Consider the following 21380-nt stretch of genomic DNA (forward strand, 5'->3'; position numbering starts at 1 on the left):
ATAACTTAGTCATTATATGTATTTGTAAGCATTAAGATTAAATTTTACTTTAAAAATCCTCCAATAAAGATATTTGTTTTCATCCTTTCCTCTCAATGATGAACATAGACTACAAGTGTTTCTATATGTGTAACATGTCAGTACATGTGTGCACTTACTATGAGTTGTCCTGTGTTAGAGAGACTGGCTTAGAAAAGAAGAGATGGCACCTCAGTGGAGTGTAATGATGTATGAACGTATTCTGGAGTATGTGTTGCTATGTGTAAGAAAAGCAACCAAAGCTGTGCTGATTTCAAGAGAACAAAAACCCTTGGAAATAGAGAACAAAAGGACTTCTTTGCAGAACTGAGGATTGAACCTAGGGCACCATGCATGATAACTAATTGCCACATCACTGAGGTATACCCATTAATTAATTTAATTGGTTAATTATTAATTAATTATTCACTACTGAGACACCTTAGGCTGAGATGCCTCAGGCAGTTCAGGCTGACTTTGAACTTGTTTCTCATCCTTTTGCTCTAGCCTCCTGAGTAGTTGAGATTTGTTGACCTGTACCACCAGGTCATATCAACCCAATGCCTCAAATAAGAAGGATTTAATTACAGGAGCATTGGAGGACTGGGAAGAGAGTATGCTGAACCCCGGATTCTAGAAACTACAGAAATGCTGCCTTGTGGGATAGGATAAATGCTCTCGCTGGCAGCAGTTTGTTTGTTCGGTCTGTTTCTAGGCTCTGGTAATCAACAAATAACCTTAGTAGCAAAGGGAGCACAGGCCAAAGAAAATAATATCAAAGCCACATCCAGACAAAGAGAGTCTTGAACAAAGCTGCAAATCTGAATCAGTTTTCATGGTGCAACTTTTTGATGCTCTGAGTTAAGTGTTATGGATCTTTAGCCACCTCTAATCTGCTCACAGCCATGGTAACGGTAACTAACACTAAAATAAAACTGAGACCTGATATCTAAGAATAATAGTGCTGGAATAGATGAGTATAGTCAGCACTGGAAAATTCAGCTCTGCTTTCAGGTGACACAGTGTCGGGTGTTTACCTTTCTACATTCCTCCGTTCTTGCATTTTAAAGCTTGATTTGTATACCATAACACAGGGCAGTTGTAAATCTACACTTTGGTGATTTCCATGAACCTATGTAGTTCCACAGATATCACCACAATACAGATTTTATTTTATTTTATTTTTTTTTTTTTGAGGCAACATTTTGGTATGTAGCCCAGGTTGGCCTCAAACTCATAATCCTCTTACATCATTCTCCTGAATTCTGGGATTACAGATATGTACCACTGAGCTTGGCCACATCTGGTTTTAGAACATCTCATCAAACCTAAAGTTTCCTAGCAACTGTCTGTAGTCAATCCCTGCTCCCTCTCCTGACTACAATGATCTCTAGTATCCTTCCTTGCTTTTTTGCATGACCTTGGTTTTGACTCTGTAAGCATGCAGCTACTTTAAGACACACAGGTTATGTTGAAACAGCTTTATTTTTTGATCCATAAATATCTGTTACTGACAAAAGTGGAAAAATCCTTAAGACTAAATCTCACTAAAGCAATCTCTGTTTACAGTACATATAGGGTGTGCTTTGACAGCGAAGGAGAATGATGAGATTTGTACAGAAGCAGTAATGCGGGGGGGGGCACTGCTCATTGGGAAGATTCCATGTGAGTGACAGAGAAACTGCAGAGATACGGATAGAAAGGTACTTTTCATAATACTACCATATAATAAACATAGAATCCATAAATCCAGCTAATGAGTAAAAATGTTCCTTAACACCCCCCTTAGGAAATTGTGTCCCCAACTAAAAATGTTACAGTAAGAATTGCCTTTTATTAGAGAATTTCAAGAATTCTTTACTACAAAATGTCTAGTTGAGTTTACAGGACTAGAGATGTCTTTGCCACTATGAAGCAAATGAATGGGTCCTCTTAATGGAGTGGCATTTGAGGGTCATTGGAGGGTTGGCAGCAAAGTTGAGCAGGGTCTTCTCCTCCCATATGAGGGAGGCTGATAAGCAAACACACAGCATTATTTTTTATGAATTATGGAAGGTCAATGTGTTTGCAAGTTACAAGATGATTTTGATGACAGCGATTTGGAATTTCCATTGGTGCTTCACAAGCCTTCATGGGGAGGATGATAGTATCACAAAGAGGGGCCACAAAGATACTGGGATGGGGTGAGGACCCACTTCCCAGCAGCCCAGGTGGTGATGCCTCGTCCTCTCCAGATGGGATGGAGCTTCAGCATCCTGACGTGGTCTTCAGAATGCATGCTGTGGTGTGGGATATGATGGCATCCCTTGTCACACAGAACCTCTGCCAAGCATGCTCCTTTGGGACACGGAACCAATTTCCTATCTGACCTTAAATACAAACTCTGTGTCCACAAGTCATGGTCAGACATCTAGACCCTTTTCTTTCAGCCCGTCCCCTCTCTGAAAGTAGAGTTACCTCCCTCCAGCTATAAGGACATCAAAAATGAAAACTCCAAACTCAGAATTTCACAGCAACTGACACCCAGGTGGTTTAGGTATGCTTACATGAGAGGCTTCGGGGATACATGATTGGTGGCCTGTTGAGTGGTCAGGCCTCAACTTTCAGATACAAGAGTATCCATGTGTGGCAGAGCCCATTGGTTCCACCCAAAATCTGGCAAGGAATCTGATGTTTGTCTAGGGCCTCTGAGGATATTGCCATGGGGCAGGCAGAGTGTGATGGGTGCAGCTCAGTTGAAGTGGGGGTGAATGTAGAAAAGGGAAAGAGCAGAGAATGAAAACCCCAGAGTGTAAAAGCTGAATGAAACTTTGGGGGCTCATCTAGTCAAAGCCCCTCATTTTATAGGTGGGGAAACTGAGGCACTGAACTGGCATGTGACTTGCCCATAGTCACATGGCAAGATGGAGACAAAAGCCAGACCTAGAAGCCATGTTTCTGGAGGCTTACTCCTGTTTCTGTTTCTCCCCGCCCCCTGCCCCTCTCTGATATGCCACTTTCCAAAATCAAAGAGAGGGACCAGAAAGACTTGTCTTTCTTGTTTAACCTCCCATCAAAATTTGTCACTTATAAAAATAACTCTATGCCAGGAAAATACTTCGTTAAAGCACAGCAAGCCTCCTAAAAACATTTGACAATTCCTCAGATTTAGAGAGGATGGCAGAGAGATGTGTGTGGGACCTAACGTGCCTGCTCCTCTCAGAGTCAGTGCCTTCTAGGGTCCAAGTGATGGGCAGCCCTTTCAAACTATGGTGTTGGGTCCAGTCCACAGCCATTTGTGGAAGGAATGAGGGATGAAGCAGGTGACAGCTAAAAGCTCTCCAAAGGCAATGGGTTGAGTTTGGTGGCAGAGATGTTGGGATGACGACTCCTCCATACTTGGAGACTTAGAAGTCCTCATGTCTTTGGATGAGGGGAGAGCTGTGATTTCCATAGAAGAAAGGTGTTGGAATAGAAGCAAGAGCTACAGGCATCAAAGGGGACGAATCTTTGGCCAGAGCAGGAGACTCTGGGCTACTAGCAGTCTGAGTCAAGAGCCTCTTGAGTCTGGTAGCTGCAGGAACCAAAGCTGATCTTTTGGCCATGGCACCTCTGATCAGGCAGCTCTCTCCCTTCCCTTTAAGAGATCAGAGGGATGGAGGAAACCCATGACTTTACCCCTTGGGGCATCATTTCCCGTGTGAGGAAGTGTAACAAACCAATGAGGCAAACAAAGGACTCAGAGAACGTGAGCATCTTCCACAGTTTCCATCAAGAACTCTAATTTGTCAAACTAGAGACTTCAGCAGATCCAAGTAAAAGGATGGCTAATGATTGAAGAGGGAAGTGAGGGAAACTTCAGAACTAAGGACGTTCTGAAGATCAAAGTCCAGTTAGCAGGCTAAGGAGTTACTGGCAAGCTTTTGTGGCTCATGAATATATGGAGCCAAGAGTTCACTGGACGAAGTGAGAAAGGAAGGATGGAAGGACAGGAGTGGTAAGAGGTCTTCAGGAAGAACACTTGGGTCAAATAAGACCTGTACACACCCCAGTCCAGGGCAGTGGAGACATGCATGAAGGAACAAAAGAAGCAGAGGGAAACCTTGAGTTTCCTTTGCTTGGGACAGGAGTGTTTATCATGAAGAGCCAGGGCTCTTCTATGTGTGACAGAGAACACCAACCTGTTGGGCTAGAAGCAGTGACATCTGGGTTCCAGCCCCAGACACTCTCAAGTGAGTTAATACAGCAACATAGCTAGCTGGTTCTGGAGTGACAGGTGAGTTCATGGGACTTAGTGGTTTTCCCTTATCACCGAGGGATAAGCTCCAACAACCCCAATGGGTGCATGAAACCACACATAGTATGAGAAACTCTCTATATGTATTATGTTTTCTTCATATACATACACATACAATAAAGTTTAATTTGTAAATTAGGCACAGGAAGAGATTGACAATAATAAAATAGGACAAGTTATAAGAATATACTGTAATAAAAGCTATGTGATTGTGGACTCTCTCAAAAGAGTTAAGACAAATGTTAATATTTCTGGATCATGGTTGACTATAGGTAATTTAAATGAGCCATGCAAAACTGAAGGAGGGGTAGTGTATTTCCATGTCCCAGTTAAGACACAGTTTTCCGGAGTTTGGAGTAGAGGACTGGGTTAGAGTAGTCTGCAGACCTCCATCTCTGTTACGATTCCTCTTCTTCCAAGGATGAAGCAGAAGAAAAGCCTTCAGGAGAAGCAAGTATTCCATTAGAATTTTCTGATGTAACCAATGCCAGGTATTTTATACCAAGAGGTGGTAAGGCAGGGATGAGAAATAGTTTGGAATCAACTTAGCAAACAACCCCTGAGACAGACAGACAGACAGACAGACAGACAGATGGAGAGGAAGATAGACAGACACCTTTGTCAGAGCCAAGGCTGAGGGAAGAGCCTGGGGTAAGATCTTCTCCCCAAGGGGTGGGGAATTTGCTATCTGGAAGATTCTCCATGGGATGTCCAGACACCTGGGAGGGAATTCTTGCCCACCACAATCTCAACCTTTCCCCTTCCAACTTCCCACCAGCACAAGGGACCAGCTATGGGTTAGAGAGTTAGAGGGTGCTGGGCTTGGGGCCAGCTGTGAGATATGCCTTTGCTTCTGGTCGTGAGCCACACTCTGTTTGGATTGAGTTCTTCTCTTCCTAGGAGCCTTACCTTCTGCAACAAAAGCTCATAGACCCATGGGAACCAGCCCTTAAGAAGGTTTATGTGTTTGCAGGGAGGAAAGCAGAATGTCCAGGGACCTCCTGGCCCTATGGTGCCAGGGACACCCCCTCAGCAGGGAGGCTAAGGCTGCCTTTGGAAGCCCCAGCTTCCATCCTTCTGGGTTATGCAGAACATTCCTGCTGTCACAGAGGGGGCATTCTAGGGAGGGGTGTAGGAAAGCTTGTAGCTCTTGAAAGTAGTGAGGGGAAGCAGTCCACTGACTTCTTCATGGCTCATAGACTTGGCTAGATTAAAAATGACCAGGACAGATACAAGCTTCTCGCCACCTCTCTTTTTAAGGGCTATCCATGCAGAACTGAGGGGGTATAAAATCTGACTTAAGGGCATTGCTGCAGGAGTCTGGTAAGCTATGGCTCCATTTCTTAGGCGACTCCATCAGCAGTCTGGGGCTGATTCTCCCCAGTCACAGGCCTGGCCCTCAGAAGGGGGGCTCATTTTCTTCCTCCTCCTGATCTTGGGGGAGCAGGATTGCTCTCACTGATAGTTTCCCAGTAGCTGGTCACGCCTTCTCCACCTTCAGATTGCAGGCAAAGAGGGGGCTCAGATGGGCTGGCAGGGGAGCTTCCAGGTGCCCCTGCCATATGCTCAAGTGTCCCTGCAAGGAGGAGGGGTTGATATGCCCCCCATAACGACATCCTGGGACACTATTATTTATTTTCATCTACCAATGGGTCTCAGTCCCTTGGATCCACTGGTTTGAAGAAAGTCATGGAGCTACAGGGGATGAGGTGGGGAGGTAGCTGTGGGAGGGAACACAGGAAGAGAGAATGAGTTCTAAACAGAAAAAGGCTTTGGAGAGGGCAAAAATGGTGGAAAGGAGTGCTCAGGGTCCGGCATGACCACGTCAGAGAGCTTGTGCCTGTTCACAGGCTAAGCTTCTGTCTGGAAACTTCTGCGTCTGTCCCGCCTGAGGCTCATGGGTGGAGGACAGGCAGAGCCCTAGAAAATGGGAATGGTGAGCCCCTGAGATCCTGGGCATCACAGTGGCCCTCCCCACCCTAACTCTCTGCCCGCTGCAGGTGCCTCCTGGGAGCAGAGCTCGGGTGAAGAAGGCAGGCCTGAAGAGGAGGTCCTAGTTCAGACCCAGTGGCCTGGAGGAAGTGGGGGGAGACGATCAGGTGGCTGCCAAGGCACTTCTAAAGTCCTGGCAACCTATCGCTACTCCTCTCTGGAGGGCAAGAGCTAATGCTCCCTCTCGGGGGCAAGAGCTAAAGCCCCAGAGAGGTCTGAAGAGAAACAGTGAAGGCCGAGAGAGCATAGCCCCCGCAGCACAGGGGCAGGGGCAACCAAGCAGCTAAAAGGAAGAGAACCCTTCCTGTGTGGGGCTGCAGGGCTCAGCGAGGGAAGGGCCACTCGGTAGAGACCAGAGTTCCAGCAGGCAGAAGAGAATCGTATTGTGCTTATGGACACAGCAGCTCTCTGGCTGAGAGCGAGCAGGCAGTTTTTAGGCACTAAGATTTCTGTGATGCGGTTCTAGATACAGGAAAGAGACCGAGTAGCCTATTCGGTCAGCCCACTGACTGCACCCGCTGGCCGGCTGGCTGTTCAAACTCAGGCAGCTTCGGATTACCTTCAGGGGAGGGTCCACTAGCTGCTGGCAGAACCTGCGGCTGAGTCTTCAGGAAGGGGTGGGGGTTGGGGGGGGGGCCTGGGGGAGAGGCTCGGGTGGTAGGTCCGACTGGGGCCTCACCACTCTTCTCATCTGCAGGGGGAGGATTCTACTGGGAGAGAAAGAGCTCTAGAGCTTGGGTCTGTGCTTGCCGGACCAGGCATTTGGCGCCATGTCCCTGGGGGATATGGCTTTCTGGACAAAGGCAGCCTGCCTCCAGCTCCAATGGCGGGAACCGGGGAGGTGAGGAGAGCAAGGCTGGACGCTGTGCTCCTCATCCCTGCCTTGCTCTGCGCTGTCCTGCCCTCACTCTGCCAAGCAGCCCGGCCACGCTGCCGGTCACACGGTCACTTCGGTCTTGCTGGCTGTGTAGCAAGTGTGGTGGCCCGGGATATAGTGCAGCTGCTCCACCGTGTTGTGTCTGCGGGAGGCAAAGGCGTGGCGCTTGGCTGCCGTCTGGCTCTGGCCCAGGGTGGCATAGGAGTTATTGGAGGCACTGGGATGGGAGTGCATCTTGGTCATACGGTAGCGGTCCAGCACTGGCGTGGACACAAAGACGTCCGTGTGCGAGATGGCCCGCGACAGTGATTGCTCCGGGAAGGCCGTCCGCTCTGGGGACAGCAACGGGTCCTGGGAGTGCAGGCGCTCTGTGGAGAGCAGCTGTTCATCAGACAAGATTCGGTCATAGGGCATGCCAAATTCATCAGGCAAGCCCCGCTGTGGAGACAGGACCCTGTCCTGGGACATGGCCCTAATGGGCCTGCGTGGCCGTTCTCGAGGCAGCGGCTTCTGTTGAGACATCTGGATGACGTTGAGGGGGAGGGTGCCACGTGCTGCAAGGTCTGGCAGGTGCCTCCGCCTCATGTAATACTCATCAGCTTCCTTGTCAGCTGCAAGGAGACAGAGAGAAAGCAGTGGGGTGATGGGACGGCCACGACTCAGGGAGTAAGGGGTGTGTGTGTGTGTGTGTGTGTGTGTGTGTGTGTGTGTGTCCTCTTGCTCAACCACAGACCTGGCAATCTCCAAGGATAACATAACCAAAGGCCCTTAGTTAGTAAAGTAGGTGGGGGTGGGGCTCAGACAGGTGACATTAACCCCCCCCCCTCCAAAGCACACACAAAACAATCCTTGAGGGCTTGTGAAAGGTAGGTTCTGATTAAGGGACACTAACTGTACACCAGAGTCTATATCTCCAGTAGGCCCCCAGATTCTGTTTCTTCTTCAGGAACCACCATGGAGGACAGTTAAATGACTTCCCCACCCAGCTTATGGTGGAGCTGATTTCAAGCCCAAGGTATTCCTGATGTATCCATTGCAGGTGGTTCTGAAGCAGAATAGCTCCAGGTCTTGCTGAAATACTCAGGTAGAGCTAACAGCTTTCAAATGATGTCTACAGCACTACTTTATGGAAACTGGGCACAGAATCAGGTTTTGTTAGAATAAAGTAGGATGTTCCTCTAGGAGGCATTTGTGGAAAGCTTCACTGGTAACCTAGGAACCTAGTAACACCTTCTCTGGAGTAACAACCAATCTACAGGAACCAACACATGGGTATCCAGCCCCCACAGCCATATCATCAGCCTACACTTACTCCCTGTGCCCACCAGGCAGCAGGCTGTAGCAATACTGTATGTGTGTCTTGCTTAAATGCTCTGGGCTCCTGGCCTTCTAGTAGGTTCTCTCAGAATTCCACTATGGATCCTCCACCTTCTCCAGGGCACATATAAGGCTGCATTGTGCTAAATTTCAACAAGGAAGCCTCCTACAGATAGCTTTTGGGACTCTTTGCCTAGTGTGGGAATGCTGCTTACTCTTCAGTGGGCTCAGGGTTGGGGTGGATCTATCCTGCTTATTGAACCCCATTTTCTCATTTCAGGGCATCCATCAGACCTCTCAGGTGGTCAGAGATGCTCACTTGTTGCCATAGAAACTCAACATTTCTCTGTAGATGGCTGAAATGGACTTGGGCTGGACTTCTATCAGAGTGAGTCACCCTGAAACTTCAAACACGTGCTCAGATGTGGAGCACTAACTGAAGTTGGGCAGCCTTCAAAAATGATTTATGGGGCTGGAGAGGTAGCTCGGGAGTCAAATGCTTGCCCTGCATACATAGGGCTCTATGTAGCATCCTCAAGACACACACACACACACACCCTAGTGCATGCACACATACATGGGTGAGGGTGTTGACTCATTCATTGGGAAATGAGAGGAAGTTATAAGGATCAGGTCAGGAAAGAAAGCTGTCCCTAAATGTACTTTCTTGTACATTTTAATGCATTAAACCTATCAATGCCAACAGCCACTTCCAACTCAAACATCTGAGGTGATTCCCTGGATAAACCAAACCTAAGTTATAAGATGCAAGAATGAATATAAGAAGTGTGGACGCTCAGTTCTTTGAGATGGTCTTGGCTGGGCTGGAATGGTTCTTTGGGCCCTTGGTGCCTCTTTTACAAGGAATGATATACAGGAAGGCCCACATTTTGATGAAGGCCAGTGACAAGCTGGTACATAAGTGATAATTATAGCTTACAGAGGATGGGGGCCCCAGGGTCCTACAACATCATTCTTAACTATAAAAAAGAGTGGACTAGGGACAAGGAGAGCCAAGGAAAGGGTTCTGTCTATTCTCTTTATCCTACATACAACTCACTCCTAGTTCTTGGGATTCTATATCTGATCCCTTAGGTTATGGGACAAGAGAGTGATATAGAAGAGAATGACTTGGGAACCCTTGAGACAGACCTCAATTCCAGCCATCCTTGACTTACTTAGCCTCTTCAGAGATGAGTACTTGCTTGGATTGGTCTTCACTGCAGATTCATATGATGGAGGAAGGTGGGCTAAGTTCTGGAAAGAGCGTGAGAAGGAGAGGTCATAGGGTTCGGTGGCCGATGTCAGGATGTTATTCATCCGTGGCTTCTCTGCAAAAGAAAGGCATGACATTTAGTGAACACACAGGCTGAGGTAGTTGAGGCCAGAGTGGCCAAGTTTTCTCTCCACTTTTTGCTCCCTCTCTGACTAGAGCCTCTATCCTGCTTTCCTAAGCTAGGACCTAGTGGGGAGTGCTGAGACTCAGTTTCCCTTTGCTCACTTTCCTTTTGTCAAATGTTGTGTGTGGGGGGAGGCATTGTCTTAGCTTCTTCTGGCTCCCATGGCTAGCGATCAGTCCCTGAGGACTCAACTCAGCAATAGTTTCTTCCCCCAGGTATGTTCGTTCCTGGTGTCTCTGATGAAAACTGACCCAGTGCAATGAAAGAGCATTGTCCTGGCTAGCCTTTCCTCAACTTGACACAAGCTAGAGTCACATGGGAAGAGGAACTGCAATTCAGAAGGTGCTTCGGTCAAGTTGCCTGTACACAAGTTTGTGGGGCATTTTCTTGATTGATGATTGATGTGGGAGAGTCTGTCTCACTGGAAGCAGTGTGCCTCTTGGGCCTGTCATCCTAGATGGTATAGGAAAGCAGGCCCAGCAAGCCAGTTAACCCAGCACTCCTCGATGGCTTCTGCTTCAGTACTTGCTCCAGGTTCTCCCTCTACTTCCTGTCCTGACTTCCTTTACTGAGGGGCTGTGATGTGAAAGTGTAAGCTAAATAAACCCTTTCCTCCTCCCATTTTTTTTGGTTGTGATGTTTTATCACAGCAATAGAAACTCTAATAAGATATGGATCATAAACTCATCCATGTCTACATGAATGCACTGTCTTATCACAATAGTTGTAGGTTAATCTAATTCTATCAGGCCAGTCTGACTTTAGAGAAACTCTGCTGACCATGGAGGAGATGGATACAGGACCCAACTTCATTGCAACTCCAATCCACATTTAATCCATGGTGCCATGCACCTTTGGGGCAGCTCCCTTGGGTCTCTCTCTATGCTTCGTATTTGACAAGCATCAGTAAGCCACATAGCCACTGTCACTTACCTTAAGCCCTTTCTCAGAGACTGCCTTAGTAATTTCTAAGCTCCCAGAAGGAAAAACTTGAGCAAAACCTGCTTGTCATATCCTTCCTCTTCTCCCTCTTTCTCTGAGATAGACCCTGAGATTCCAAAGTCAGCAGAGCCACAGTGGAGTGTGGTTCGTTGTCAGGCCCAGGGAAGAGTCATGGAGGGAATGGAGATGGTGAACACTCAAGAGGGTGAATAACTGGTGACGGCACCCTCAGGCTGAGGGGCCTTTGGAGGAGACATTAGGAGAAACACAAGAGAGGAGAAAAGGATCGGGGAGGAAGCAGTGGGCTTGGGGGTCTGAAGGAAATGGAAGTCCAGGGGAAGGAGAAAAAAAATCCCTTAATGCTTGATTGACATGAGAAGAGGAGCTCTAAAAAGAAGTCAACAGTTGGTTTCCAGGGAGATCGTGATACCATTTCCAGAAACAAGGGAACAAGGAAAGAGCAGTCTGACTGTGCCATCCACCCATCCTAATTGTCTGGGACAAAGAGACTCTGAGAAGGGGCAGGCTCTAAGTTGGGATAAATGTACAGGATTATGGTTTTCTATATCTCTTGGCAGAGAGTATTACATTATAGACTGCAAAAACCCTCTTGTCCTTGGGAGAGAGAGTCGCCTTCCTAGGCCTTATCAAAGGACTGTCCCAGGCATGGGAACTCCTGGCTTCTCTCTTTCCCTGCCTGCATTGTCACCCCCAGAGCTGGGGACTGAGCCAGGGGATTTCAGCCAATAAGCTGGTATTTGTGCCAGCTTCGTACATATGTGAGGGGGTGAGGGATGCTCTGTATCCCAAGAGATCAGAACATGCTGTACAGAGAGAACCTCCCTGGCATGGGCCAGGACAGATGCCAGGAAGTAGAGTGGGCATGAAGCTGAGAGTGCTGCTCCCTAGACGTGGTTAATTACCACTAATCCACTTCTTGTTTCTTCACTTTCTCACCATGCTGGAGAAGAACAGGGTTCCCTCTGAGTCTTGGCGTTTTACTCCCACTGAGGTCATTGCTCAGTGCTCCCTCCTCCAAATGCAGTAGGTCCACATACTGTCATCTACCACTTCTCCTGAAAGCACCACTGAGCCAAGACCATCTTTTGTGCTGACTGTGGTTGCCTGAGCACCCTCCCTCCTCTTGAGTAAGCTTGTCTTCTCCTGAGATGCCATACTTTACTTTTTCTCTATCACATTTTCCCTTAACTCCAGGCTCATGACTGTGACCTTGTTATGCTTTATCAGTCCTCCATGATATCTACTCTAATATCTACCATTTCCCTTCAGTCGGTTACACTCCATATCTCACTGATCTTTAGTGATTTGACATGACTTGGTCTTGTTCATCTCAAATGACTTCAGAGATCTCCTTTGCATCAGTAGGCCTGCTTTCTAGTTTTCCTGTTTCTCTTAGCTGTGTAGCCCAGGCTGAGGATCTAGTTGATGCTTTTTGGTTGATCAAGGAGATGCAGGCCCTTCCTACCTTACTAATTGCTCTACTCAGCCCTTGAGGGGAAAGGGTACCATCCAAAAAAGGAATGCACACAAACTCTACTTCAACAGTGTTGCAAGTTGCTCAAGATCAGGAACTGGGGCCTCTCTATTCCCATCTCCCTGTACCAGCGGGAGGAGCGAAGACAGGAAGAGGTAGGGTAGAGAACACTCCTTCTGCTTGTACTCAAGAGTCTGTGCTTGTATTGGTTTTTCCTGAGGAGGCTCAGCTCAGTGGTTGTTCATTCCAGAATGTTACTGAACAAGTGGGGGCTTTCCTTGCCTGGCTTTCCCAGCTCCTCTTCCCACTCCATAACCCCCACAGCATCCCTCAGGCTCCCTGCCTCTGCCTTCTATTTTCCTTTCTTAGAATTCTTGCATGGATAGTCCTCACTTTCAAGCCTTCTGTTACTTCCTTTAAAGATTAATGAGAACATCCCCATCTCCAAACTCAAACTACCTATGGCATGTTTTTCTTGTGTCTTCCACCAGCATAGCAAATTCTGTAAGTTCAGATTCAAATTCACTATTCACAAATTCCATTTCTGCCCACTGACTATTTTTCTTATTTGTTGGATAGCATCCACAGTCAAGCCTACACTCTTCTAAATACTCTTGGCTCTCCATTTCAGTCTTCATTGGTTTTCATGAAGATATAAATGTTGAGTGACTGAACCATCTCAATTCTTACCTCAAAATGTTGCAGCTCTTGGTCTTCCTTATTGCCCCCACCATCAATGTTACAACTGGCATCACCCTCTTTTAACTGATCTCTACATTTTCTGGTTTTTTTTCCCCTTAGATCTTACAACCAGAAGCATCCAATTATGTTCCTGCTCTCATGACAGGTGTCCCCACAGCACTGAAAGAGCATGTCCAAACACCTATTCCCTCTTCCTCGTCCTGATATGCCCCACCTCAGTGCTGAGGTGCTGGGCATTATGGCTTGAGGATGGTAATCCCTCTGCCAGCTGAGCTGCTCAGTTCATCTTATTTTTCTCTTCAAGTATGAGGGGTTAACATTGGGCCTTGTGCACATGAGGCAATTCTTGCTACCATTAATCTATACCCCTAGCTTTTATTTTTGTTTTGAGACAGTAGCTCACAAAGCTTCCCAGTTGGACTTGAACTGACTCTCTAGCCCAAACAGGCCTTGATTTTGCAATTCTTCTGCCTTATTTTCCATAGTATATGAGATTGTAAGCCTGTACCCGGACCTGGCTTTGGATTTATCTGTGTTTTGAGTGTGTCTCTTGGGAAACATCTATTGATTTATTATTAATATTATTAATATTATTTAATTATTTAAGTTTTGTAGTGAAAGAGACAAGAATGACTGACAGGTCCCAGTTTACAGGGCTGTCCTGGCTCTATTGAGTTTTGAGAGAGACTCCAAATAGTTTTTATTTGGGGTTCCAAATGTTAAGTTGTGGTCTTCTAGGAGGATGTTAGAACCTGACAGGGAAAGATGACCCTGCTACCCACTGTTCCTTTGCTAACACCCCTCCCCTCGCCTTGTCAACTTCTTCTCTGCCAAGAGGGTAAAGCTTGACAAAGTCTTGTTTCATTTGTAAATGACACATAGTGGCTTTGGGTAAATTAATCTCCTTGCTACAGACATATGGAATCTGTGACCACAAGACATGATGGAGATTGCAAATATCAATGAATTGAGAAAGGGTCTCCCGCCTCTATGGAAGAAATATCACTCAGATGTCAAAGACAATAACATCCAGGGGACACTGCTCTCAAAGGAAGAGTGAAGCTGTGTGGCCTGGAGAAGGCCAGGCTCATGACTCCACCTCCTTCTCTTATCCTCAGAATGAGTCACTTGATATGCAGATGGGTGCTCTCAATCAGCTCTCACCGTGTGTAGGGGTCTGGGTAGCACTGCTTAAGATTGGATGGTTGTACTGACGATCACCTGAAAGTCACAGAAAAGACATTTTAAAAGAAGTCAGGCATTCTGTTGGCTCTCCAACACAACAGCAGTTCTCTTTAGTCATTTCAACTGCTTTTCTCTGACTCAAAGGAAGCCTTTCTAAGAAAGGCATGCAACAATATACTAGGCTCCAAAAACTCTTTGGGCTGTTTTTGTCTTCTGTCTCCCTCTAAGTACATCAGGCTTCTTTGGTTACTGTGGTGACACCCCCTCCCCCAACACACACACACACACACACACACACACACACACACACACACACACACACACCTGGATCTGGGTGACCAGCCATAGAGGCTGTGCTAAAATACATATAGGTCAGCAAATAAGGAGGATGGGGGAGTATTTTACAAGAACACATAAAATGATATGGCCCACTACAAAGGGGAAGTAGATTCTTGTTTTTATATATACAGGTTTGACAACATCCTAGATGTAGAAATCTGTTAGGCTCCAGTCAGTGTCTAAGATCAGGAGTCCTGGGTTCTTGGCTAACTGACGCAGCCTGGTAGTTCAAAAGCACACTCTCTATTCATAACACAGAAACTTAGATTGAACAAACAATAACATCAACAGAACTAGGTTGCCAATGCTCAGAGTTCAGGGCATTCCAAGGGTTTCTAAAATGGTTTGAATGAAGAGTTTGCTTGCCTCTAAAGTATACTCCAACACTGTGATAGTGCTTTAGCACAGCATTATATTCTTGCTTTTCATTGGTACATGTATCTAACTGTAGCCAAAACAACAAGAAGAAAAGACCCAAAATCTTGGCTCTATGTTCCCTGACTCATGAGTCAAAGCACTCCCATCTTTGCATAGTGGGGATATTGGTCTCATCTCTGAACATCTTTAAAATGTCTTTCATACTCCTGGCCTCATATTCTAGCTTCTTAATGCTTTTTATCTTCCTCCACTCTAAGTATTGGGGGCTCTGTTGGGCTTAGGTGTCTTCATGAGGACTCAGGCTCTGATTTATAGCTTCCACCTTCTTGCATAAAAGGATCACTTCCAAATAAGCATGTGTCGCCTGAGTGTTAGATCTTAAACTGTAAATGGACCCCTTCTAGCCTCTTGAAATCTCTTCCCTTCTCAAAGTGGCTTTGCCATTTTGTTCTCCAAAGCTTAAGCTCTGGCCCATGACACTGATGTCCTATGAGCTTAGAATTCTAAATGTCAGTCATCTTAGCAATTCTCTGCTTTCATCCTCCTTAGCCAATAAAACATAAAGTAGTCTATAATAATCTCCTGAATCTAGGCCCACAAATTATCTTTTTTTTTTTTATCAAAATTTCTCTTTTGCCATTTCTAAGACAAATTATCCTCTTTCTTCCTAGCATACAACAATTCTAGAGTGATTGAGTGATTGCTTGGTTCCTTTGTTGAAACTAGATCCTTCAAATAGGCCACCAAACTATCAGTTAGGGTGAGGGCTTGAGCAGCAGGCTAGAATTCCTCATAGGATAATACTGACCCTTCTTGAGAAAGACTAAGTTATAGCCGTGGAAGAAACTATCTGTCTAAAATTGAATCCATTCTGCATTGGACCTGGATTTAAGCAATGAAAGAAAATTCTTCTTCATATAGCAGAGAAAGAGAGGGGAGGATAGAGAGAGGCGGGAAGAGAGAGAGGGGGAGAGAAGACTGTGGGAGGATTCTGTGATCTCAGAATTCAAGAGGCTGAGGTAGGAGGGGAGAGTTTGAGGCCAGCCTGGACTACATAATGAAAAGCCTTGTCAGAATGTGGAGAGGGCAGAGAAGGGGATCAACTTTTGTTCATTCTTTGTGTGGTTTGTTTTCTCATTTAAAACAATGTATCAATATCAAGAAATGGGAGAGTCCAGGTTGAATGGATGGAGTGGCAGTTAGTGACAACATTTTGAATCTTTGTCTGAGAGTCCCTGTGACAGGGGGAAAGGGTGCCAGACACCTGAGATTCAGGGAATCATTTCTGATAGCCAGTTGCACCCCTTGACCCATGTTAAATTCAGGTAACTCTTTTTTTGTAAATTTAATTAATTATTATACTTAGTTGGGTGCACAGTATGCTGTTTAAAGACACATATCCAATGTGAACTGATCAAACAAGGTTAACTAGCATGCCCATGTTGTTATTTTATGTTCGAAAGCTTTGAGCTCATCTCTTCTAATTAGTCATAGAATCCGCCGTGCCACCCCCACCTGTGATGTGGAGCCCTAGAACTTAACCAGCTTCCCTGTTGTCTCGCTCCCCAAACACTTCACAGCTTCTAGAAATCACTACTCAATATTCAGATCAACTGTTTCGGCATCCACACACAGGGAGAGAACATGCTGTAATCTGTCTTTCTCAGCTGACATATTTCACCTACCATAATGTCCTCTAGGTTCGTTTATTCTCACATGCATCTTTTTTCTCGACTAATCCTTAAAATGATCTTGACTAGAGAGTGGAGTCAAATGAATATATACTATTGGCCTGTCATAACCAGACACTATATGCAATTCCCCAGGTACCTTAACTGTAGTTTTACTGCATCATTAAAAGATGAAGTCAAAACCAGCTAAGTGACTTGAGATACATGTGGCACTTTGCTCCTTGAGACTCACTGAAAGTAATTTTTCTAACATTTGCTCGAGTGTGTGTGTTGGCATTAAGGAATAGTATTTCAAATGAAGTACAGAAATGAAAATTAAAACTGCCCTATAATAACCACTGTAACATTTTATTCCATCTCCTCTTATTTCCTTTGTTTCATAAAGGGCTGTGCATGCTAACTCTCTCACATACATCCACTTAGACAATATTGCTATGAATAATGGCGTGTGTGTCATTTTTATGCAGATTAATATGCTTAAAAAGAATAAAAACATGATGGTAGTTTCATTTTCACATTTGTGCAAAATGACAAATGTAGATTACTCATTGCAACATTTTTGCATCTGCAAAAGCCCAATATTTATATTTGCATATTTGTGTATTTATATAATTCTTGAGTATATAGTACACACACATATACATAAATGCATATATTAAAACATGCAGCTTCTGCACACTGTACATATTATTTCAGTTTTTTCTATGCTTAATGAACAACATCATGAATATGTTTTTATGCTTTGAAATAATCATTGAAGCATTTTTTATGATTTAACCAAAGTTCTTCCTATAGGATAGTCTATCCTTTATTTCTATATGTTATTTAAGCAAAGTCTATTTGTTTAAGCACAGTATAACCTAAGTGTATTTGAGTATTCCTCCTGTTTGGGTATTTGGATTGCTTAGGAATTTAATAACGTTACCTCAAATAACCTTGAGCACAGTCTTTGGCTGAGTCTTACTTCCTTAGGCTAATAACTACATTTCTGGGTCAACACATCATCAATTGCCTCCCAATGTGCCAAAGTAGATGGTAGATTTTTTTTTACGCTAAAACACTCATCTCTTCCTGGGACATGCCCTATTTGATTCTGGTGTTTCATTTTATTATAACTCTAGATTTCATTTGCTCATATTTAACTTATATATGTATACACATATGCTCATAAAGAATCTGGATTTTCTTTGCTAACACTGTTAAGGTTTTGTATTAAAATTATGATCTTGTGAAGTGAAGTAACTAGGGCTGCATCTTTATCTATGCTTTGAAATTACACATCCAATATTTGAAATACTGGCTACTTAGAGAGTCTGGAGGGATGCAATAGTAAAAATGCCTGATGGTGTGTGTGTGTGTGTGTGTGTGTGTGTGTGTGTGTGTGTGTGTGTGTGTCTATCATTGTGGATCTCTGTGTGTATATCATTGCATGTGTCTTATATGTCTCTGAGGGCATGGAGTCCTTCTGTTAGCAAGATGCTAGATGTTTGGCTTTTGTTATTTCATTGACAACTTCAGAGGTTGATACTGCTCTCATCATCAATTTAGAGATATGGAAACAGAGGTTGGAAGAGGTTGTTCAGTGTTCTGTAGCCAGCAGCTGAATCTGGCAGCTGGTGTTAGACCCTAAATCCTAACCAGTGTGTACTGGCTTCTCATACTTGAGAATATGATCCTTATTCATTCATCCATTCATTCTAGTTTTCTTACTCTAAATTAAATTTTTAGTTTTAATTTTTCTTTAAAATATCAATGCTGAGATGATATTAAGCCATTAAGAACACATGATACCCTTGCATAGGTTCTAAGCTCTATTCCCAGCACCTGCATGGCAGTTCAAAATTACATAATTACTCCAGTTCTAGGAGCTTCAGTGCCCTCTTCTGACCTTGGGGGACTCTGCACATACATGGTTTACATATATAACATGCAGGCAAAACACTCATACACATAAAATAAAAAATAAAAGTAAAATAAAATGTCTATTGGACATTTTAAACTCTATTAGCTTACAACTATCGATGCCTCCCCCCAAATAAAAAGAACACACACACACACACACACACACACACACACAAAAAAAAAAAAAAAAAAAAAAAAAAAAAAAAAAAAAAAAAAAAAAAAAAAAAAAAAAAACCAAAAAAACAAAACAAAACAAAACAAAAAACCTCTGTAGATAAAGGTATACCCTTTTTCTCTTTTTTCAGGGGTTGGCACAATGTTTTTGGATTAGCAATTTATTCACATAATCATTCATTTAGAAAGAGCTATCTCACTGACAGTACATATTTTCAACCTTAACACCGTCATTGTTTTATACTTTGGAATATTTATATTTTTGTTCTTTCTGTTCCTTCACTGTCTTTGGTTTGGTTTGTTATTGTTTTCTAATTTCTGGGCTTGACTCTTTAGTCCATTTATCTTCTGTCTTTTTCTGTTAATAATGTCGAATCTTCAGCAGTGAACTTATCTCTGGCATTATCCCATAAGTGTCAGCACACAGTGTCCTTTCTGTGCTTGGGACCTAAATGATCTATAATTGCAGCCTTGGTTTCTCATTGACCCAAACAGTTAGGAGTAGAGTGCTGTTACATTTCAAAGTGTTTGGGGTCACTGGTTTGAACTTTTGCCGTTAATTTCCAGTTTCATTATGCCATGGATAGAGAACATGGCCTATCCAAAGTTCACTGTTTGGAACTTACTGGGATTTCCTGTGTGGGCTAAGGACAAATGAGTTCTCACGAATGCTTTACTGGCAGTTAAAGACAAGGTGTATTTTTGTTTCACAGAGTACAAACTTGACATCTATCCATTAAGTCAGACATGTGAAACACATTATTCAGTCTCTCTATACCCTAATTCATCCTTCACCTACTTAATCTGTCAAAGACTGAGGGAGGTGTGCTAAGGTCTCCCACTATGCTTATATTCCTGTCATTTCCTTTCTGGGTTCTTAGCAGAATTGGTTTCCTAGACTCCAGAGCTGTAATTTGTAATACAAAAGACTCCAGATGCTTATGTCCCTTTTGTGAAGCTTCCCTTGACCTCTACTCAACAGCACTCTGTCCTGCTCAGTGCCTCCCTTGCCCCGGAGGTTCACTTGGCTTGATATTTATATTGCCAGCCCTGCTTCCTTTTGTTTGCATTAGCCTGACAAACTTTGCCTATCCTGTTGTATCTAACCTTTCTGTCTCATGTTATTTTAAGCTTGTCTCTCGAGCACACAGGAGTGCACAACACACACACACACACACACACACACATCCACACACATATACATATACACATCCACACATATACATACACACACACACACACATATACATACACACATTCACACATCCACACACACACACACACACACACACACACACACACACACACACATATACACATACACAGACACATATACATCCACATCCACACATATATACATCCACACATCCACACCCATATACATTCACACACATATACATCCACACATACACACACACACATCCACTCACATATACATACACACACACACACATATACATCCACATCCACACACATATACATATACACATACACATACATATACATACACACATACACACATATACATCCACACATCCACACACATACATCCACTCACATCCACTCACATATACATCCACACACCCACACCCACACATCCACTCACATATACATCCACACACCCACACCCACACATCCACTCACATATACATCCACACATCCACACACACACAACACATCCACACAACACACACACACACACACACACACACACACACACACACACACACACCCCTTACTGCCTTTTGGTTTTTGCCCTGATAACTGGCAGTAGTCTCTCTTTGAGCAAGAGTCCTGCCTCCTACTGCTATAATTTTAGAACATGATTCTGTACTTATTTTTGCCACCCAAACTCTAGGGACCTTAGCTGCTTTGGCCAGGCACGTGTTTCTGACTTTTTTAGCATTTGTTTTGTTCAATGCTGAGGATTGAACCCTCGGGTCTTGTATTTAGTAGGCTAGTGCTCTACCACTGAACTACATCCCCAATTCTTTTGGCACCAGGAACAGGTTCTCCCAGTAGACTCTGGCCACCATTACTCAGGAAAAGAAGACAGCCAGTAATGGTGTAGCTGCTCTTCTCCTGGTGATTAGAGGGAAGAACGGCATCCTGGGAGTCCCTCCTTTAACTACAGTAGCACAAGGCCAGTGCTCACATCCTACCCAACCCTGGGAGCACTTTGGTGCTGACTGGAGAGAGGAGCAGTCCAAGATGAAACTGACCACAGATACTAAGCACTCATGGCCTCTACATGAGCTTCGGCTGTTTTCCAGGGATATAAATTATTCAAATTATTGTTTACTTTTTGGCCAGTGCATTTTATATAAAGAACCCCAGAGGGACCAGATCTTCAGATTTTTATATGTAAGTCAGAGAGGATTGACACACGACTATAGTATCTGAGAGGTTCCAAGAGGAACTATCTGCAGGCTGGAGGCCCTGGGATGCTGGAAGCATGACTCGATTCCAAGAATACCGACTCAGAACCATTGGTAAAGTTTAAGGTCAAAAGTCTGAGGACCTAGGGTGGTGGGGGTCATGAGGGAGTTGCTGGTGTTATTTCTGGAGTCCAAAGGCCAGCCAGCCAGCAGTTTTAATGTCAAAGGCAGCAGAAAAACAAGACCCCCTTCCTGGAGAAAAGAGAGGTTTCTCTTCTACATCTGTTCTCTCCAGCTGTTTGGACAAGGACCAC

General features: G+C 44.5%; 1 protein-coding gene across 2 annotated transcripts in view; it reads right to left on the reverse strand.

Moving 5' to 3' along the window:
* Positions 1-1266: 1266 nt before the first annotated feature.
* Shisa6 (shisa family member 6) overlaps positions 1267-21380 on the reverse strand; it is a 306926-nt gene continuing 286812 nt past the window's right edge. For both annotated transcript variants that reach the window (XM_036196107.1, XM_036196106.1), the window contains 3 exons: positions 14184-14240; positions 9659-9811; positions 1267-7774 (listed from right to left, as the gene is read on the reverse strand). In XM_036196107.1, the coding sequence (XP_036052000.1) occupies positions 7224-7774; positions 9659-9811; positions 14184-14240 (761 nt within the window). In that variant the 3' untranslated portion in view covers positions 1267-7223. The remainder of the gene's footprint in view (positions 7775-9658; positions 9812-14183; positions 14241-21380) is intronic.

Source organism: Onychomys torridus, chromosome 8 (genome assembly GCF_903995425.1).
Source record: "Onychomys torridus chromosome 8, mOncTor1.1, whole genome shotgun sequence".
NCBI classification, from domain to species: domain Eukaryota; kingdom Metazoa; phylum Chordata; class Mammalia; order Rodentia; family Cricetidae; genus Onychomys; species Onychomys torridus.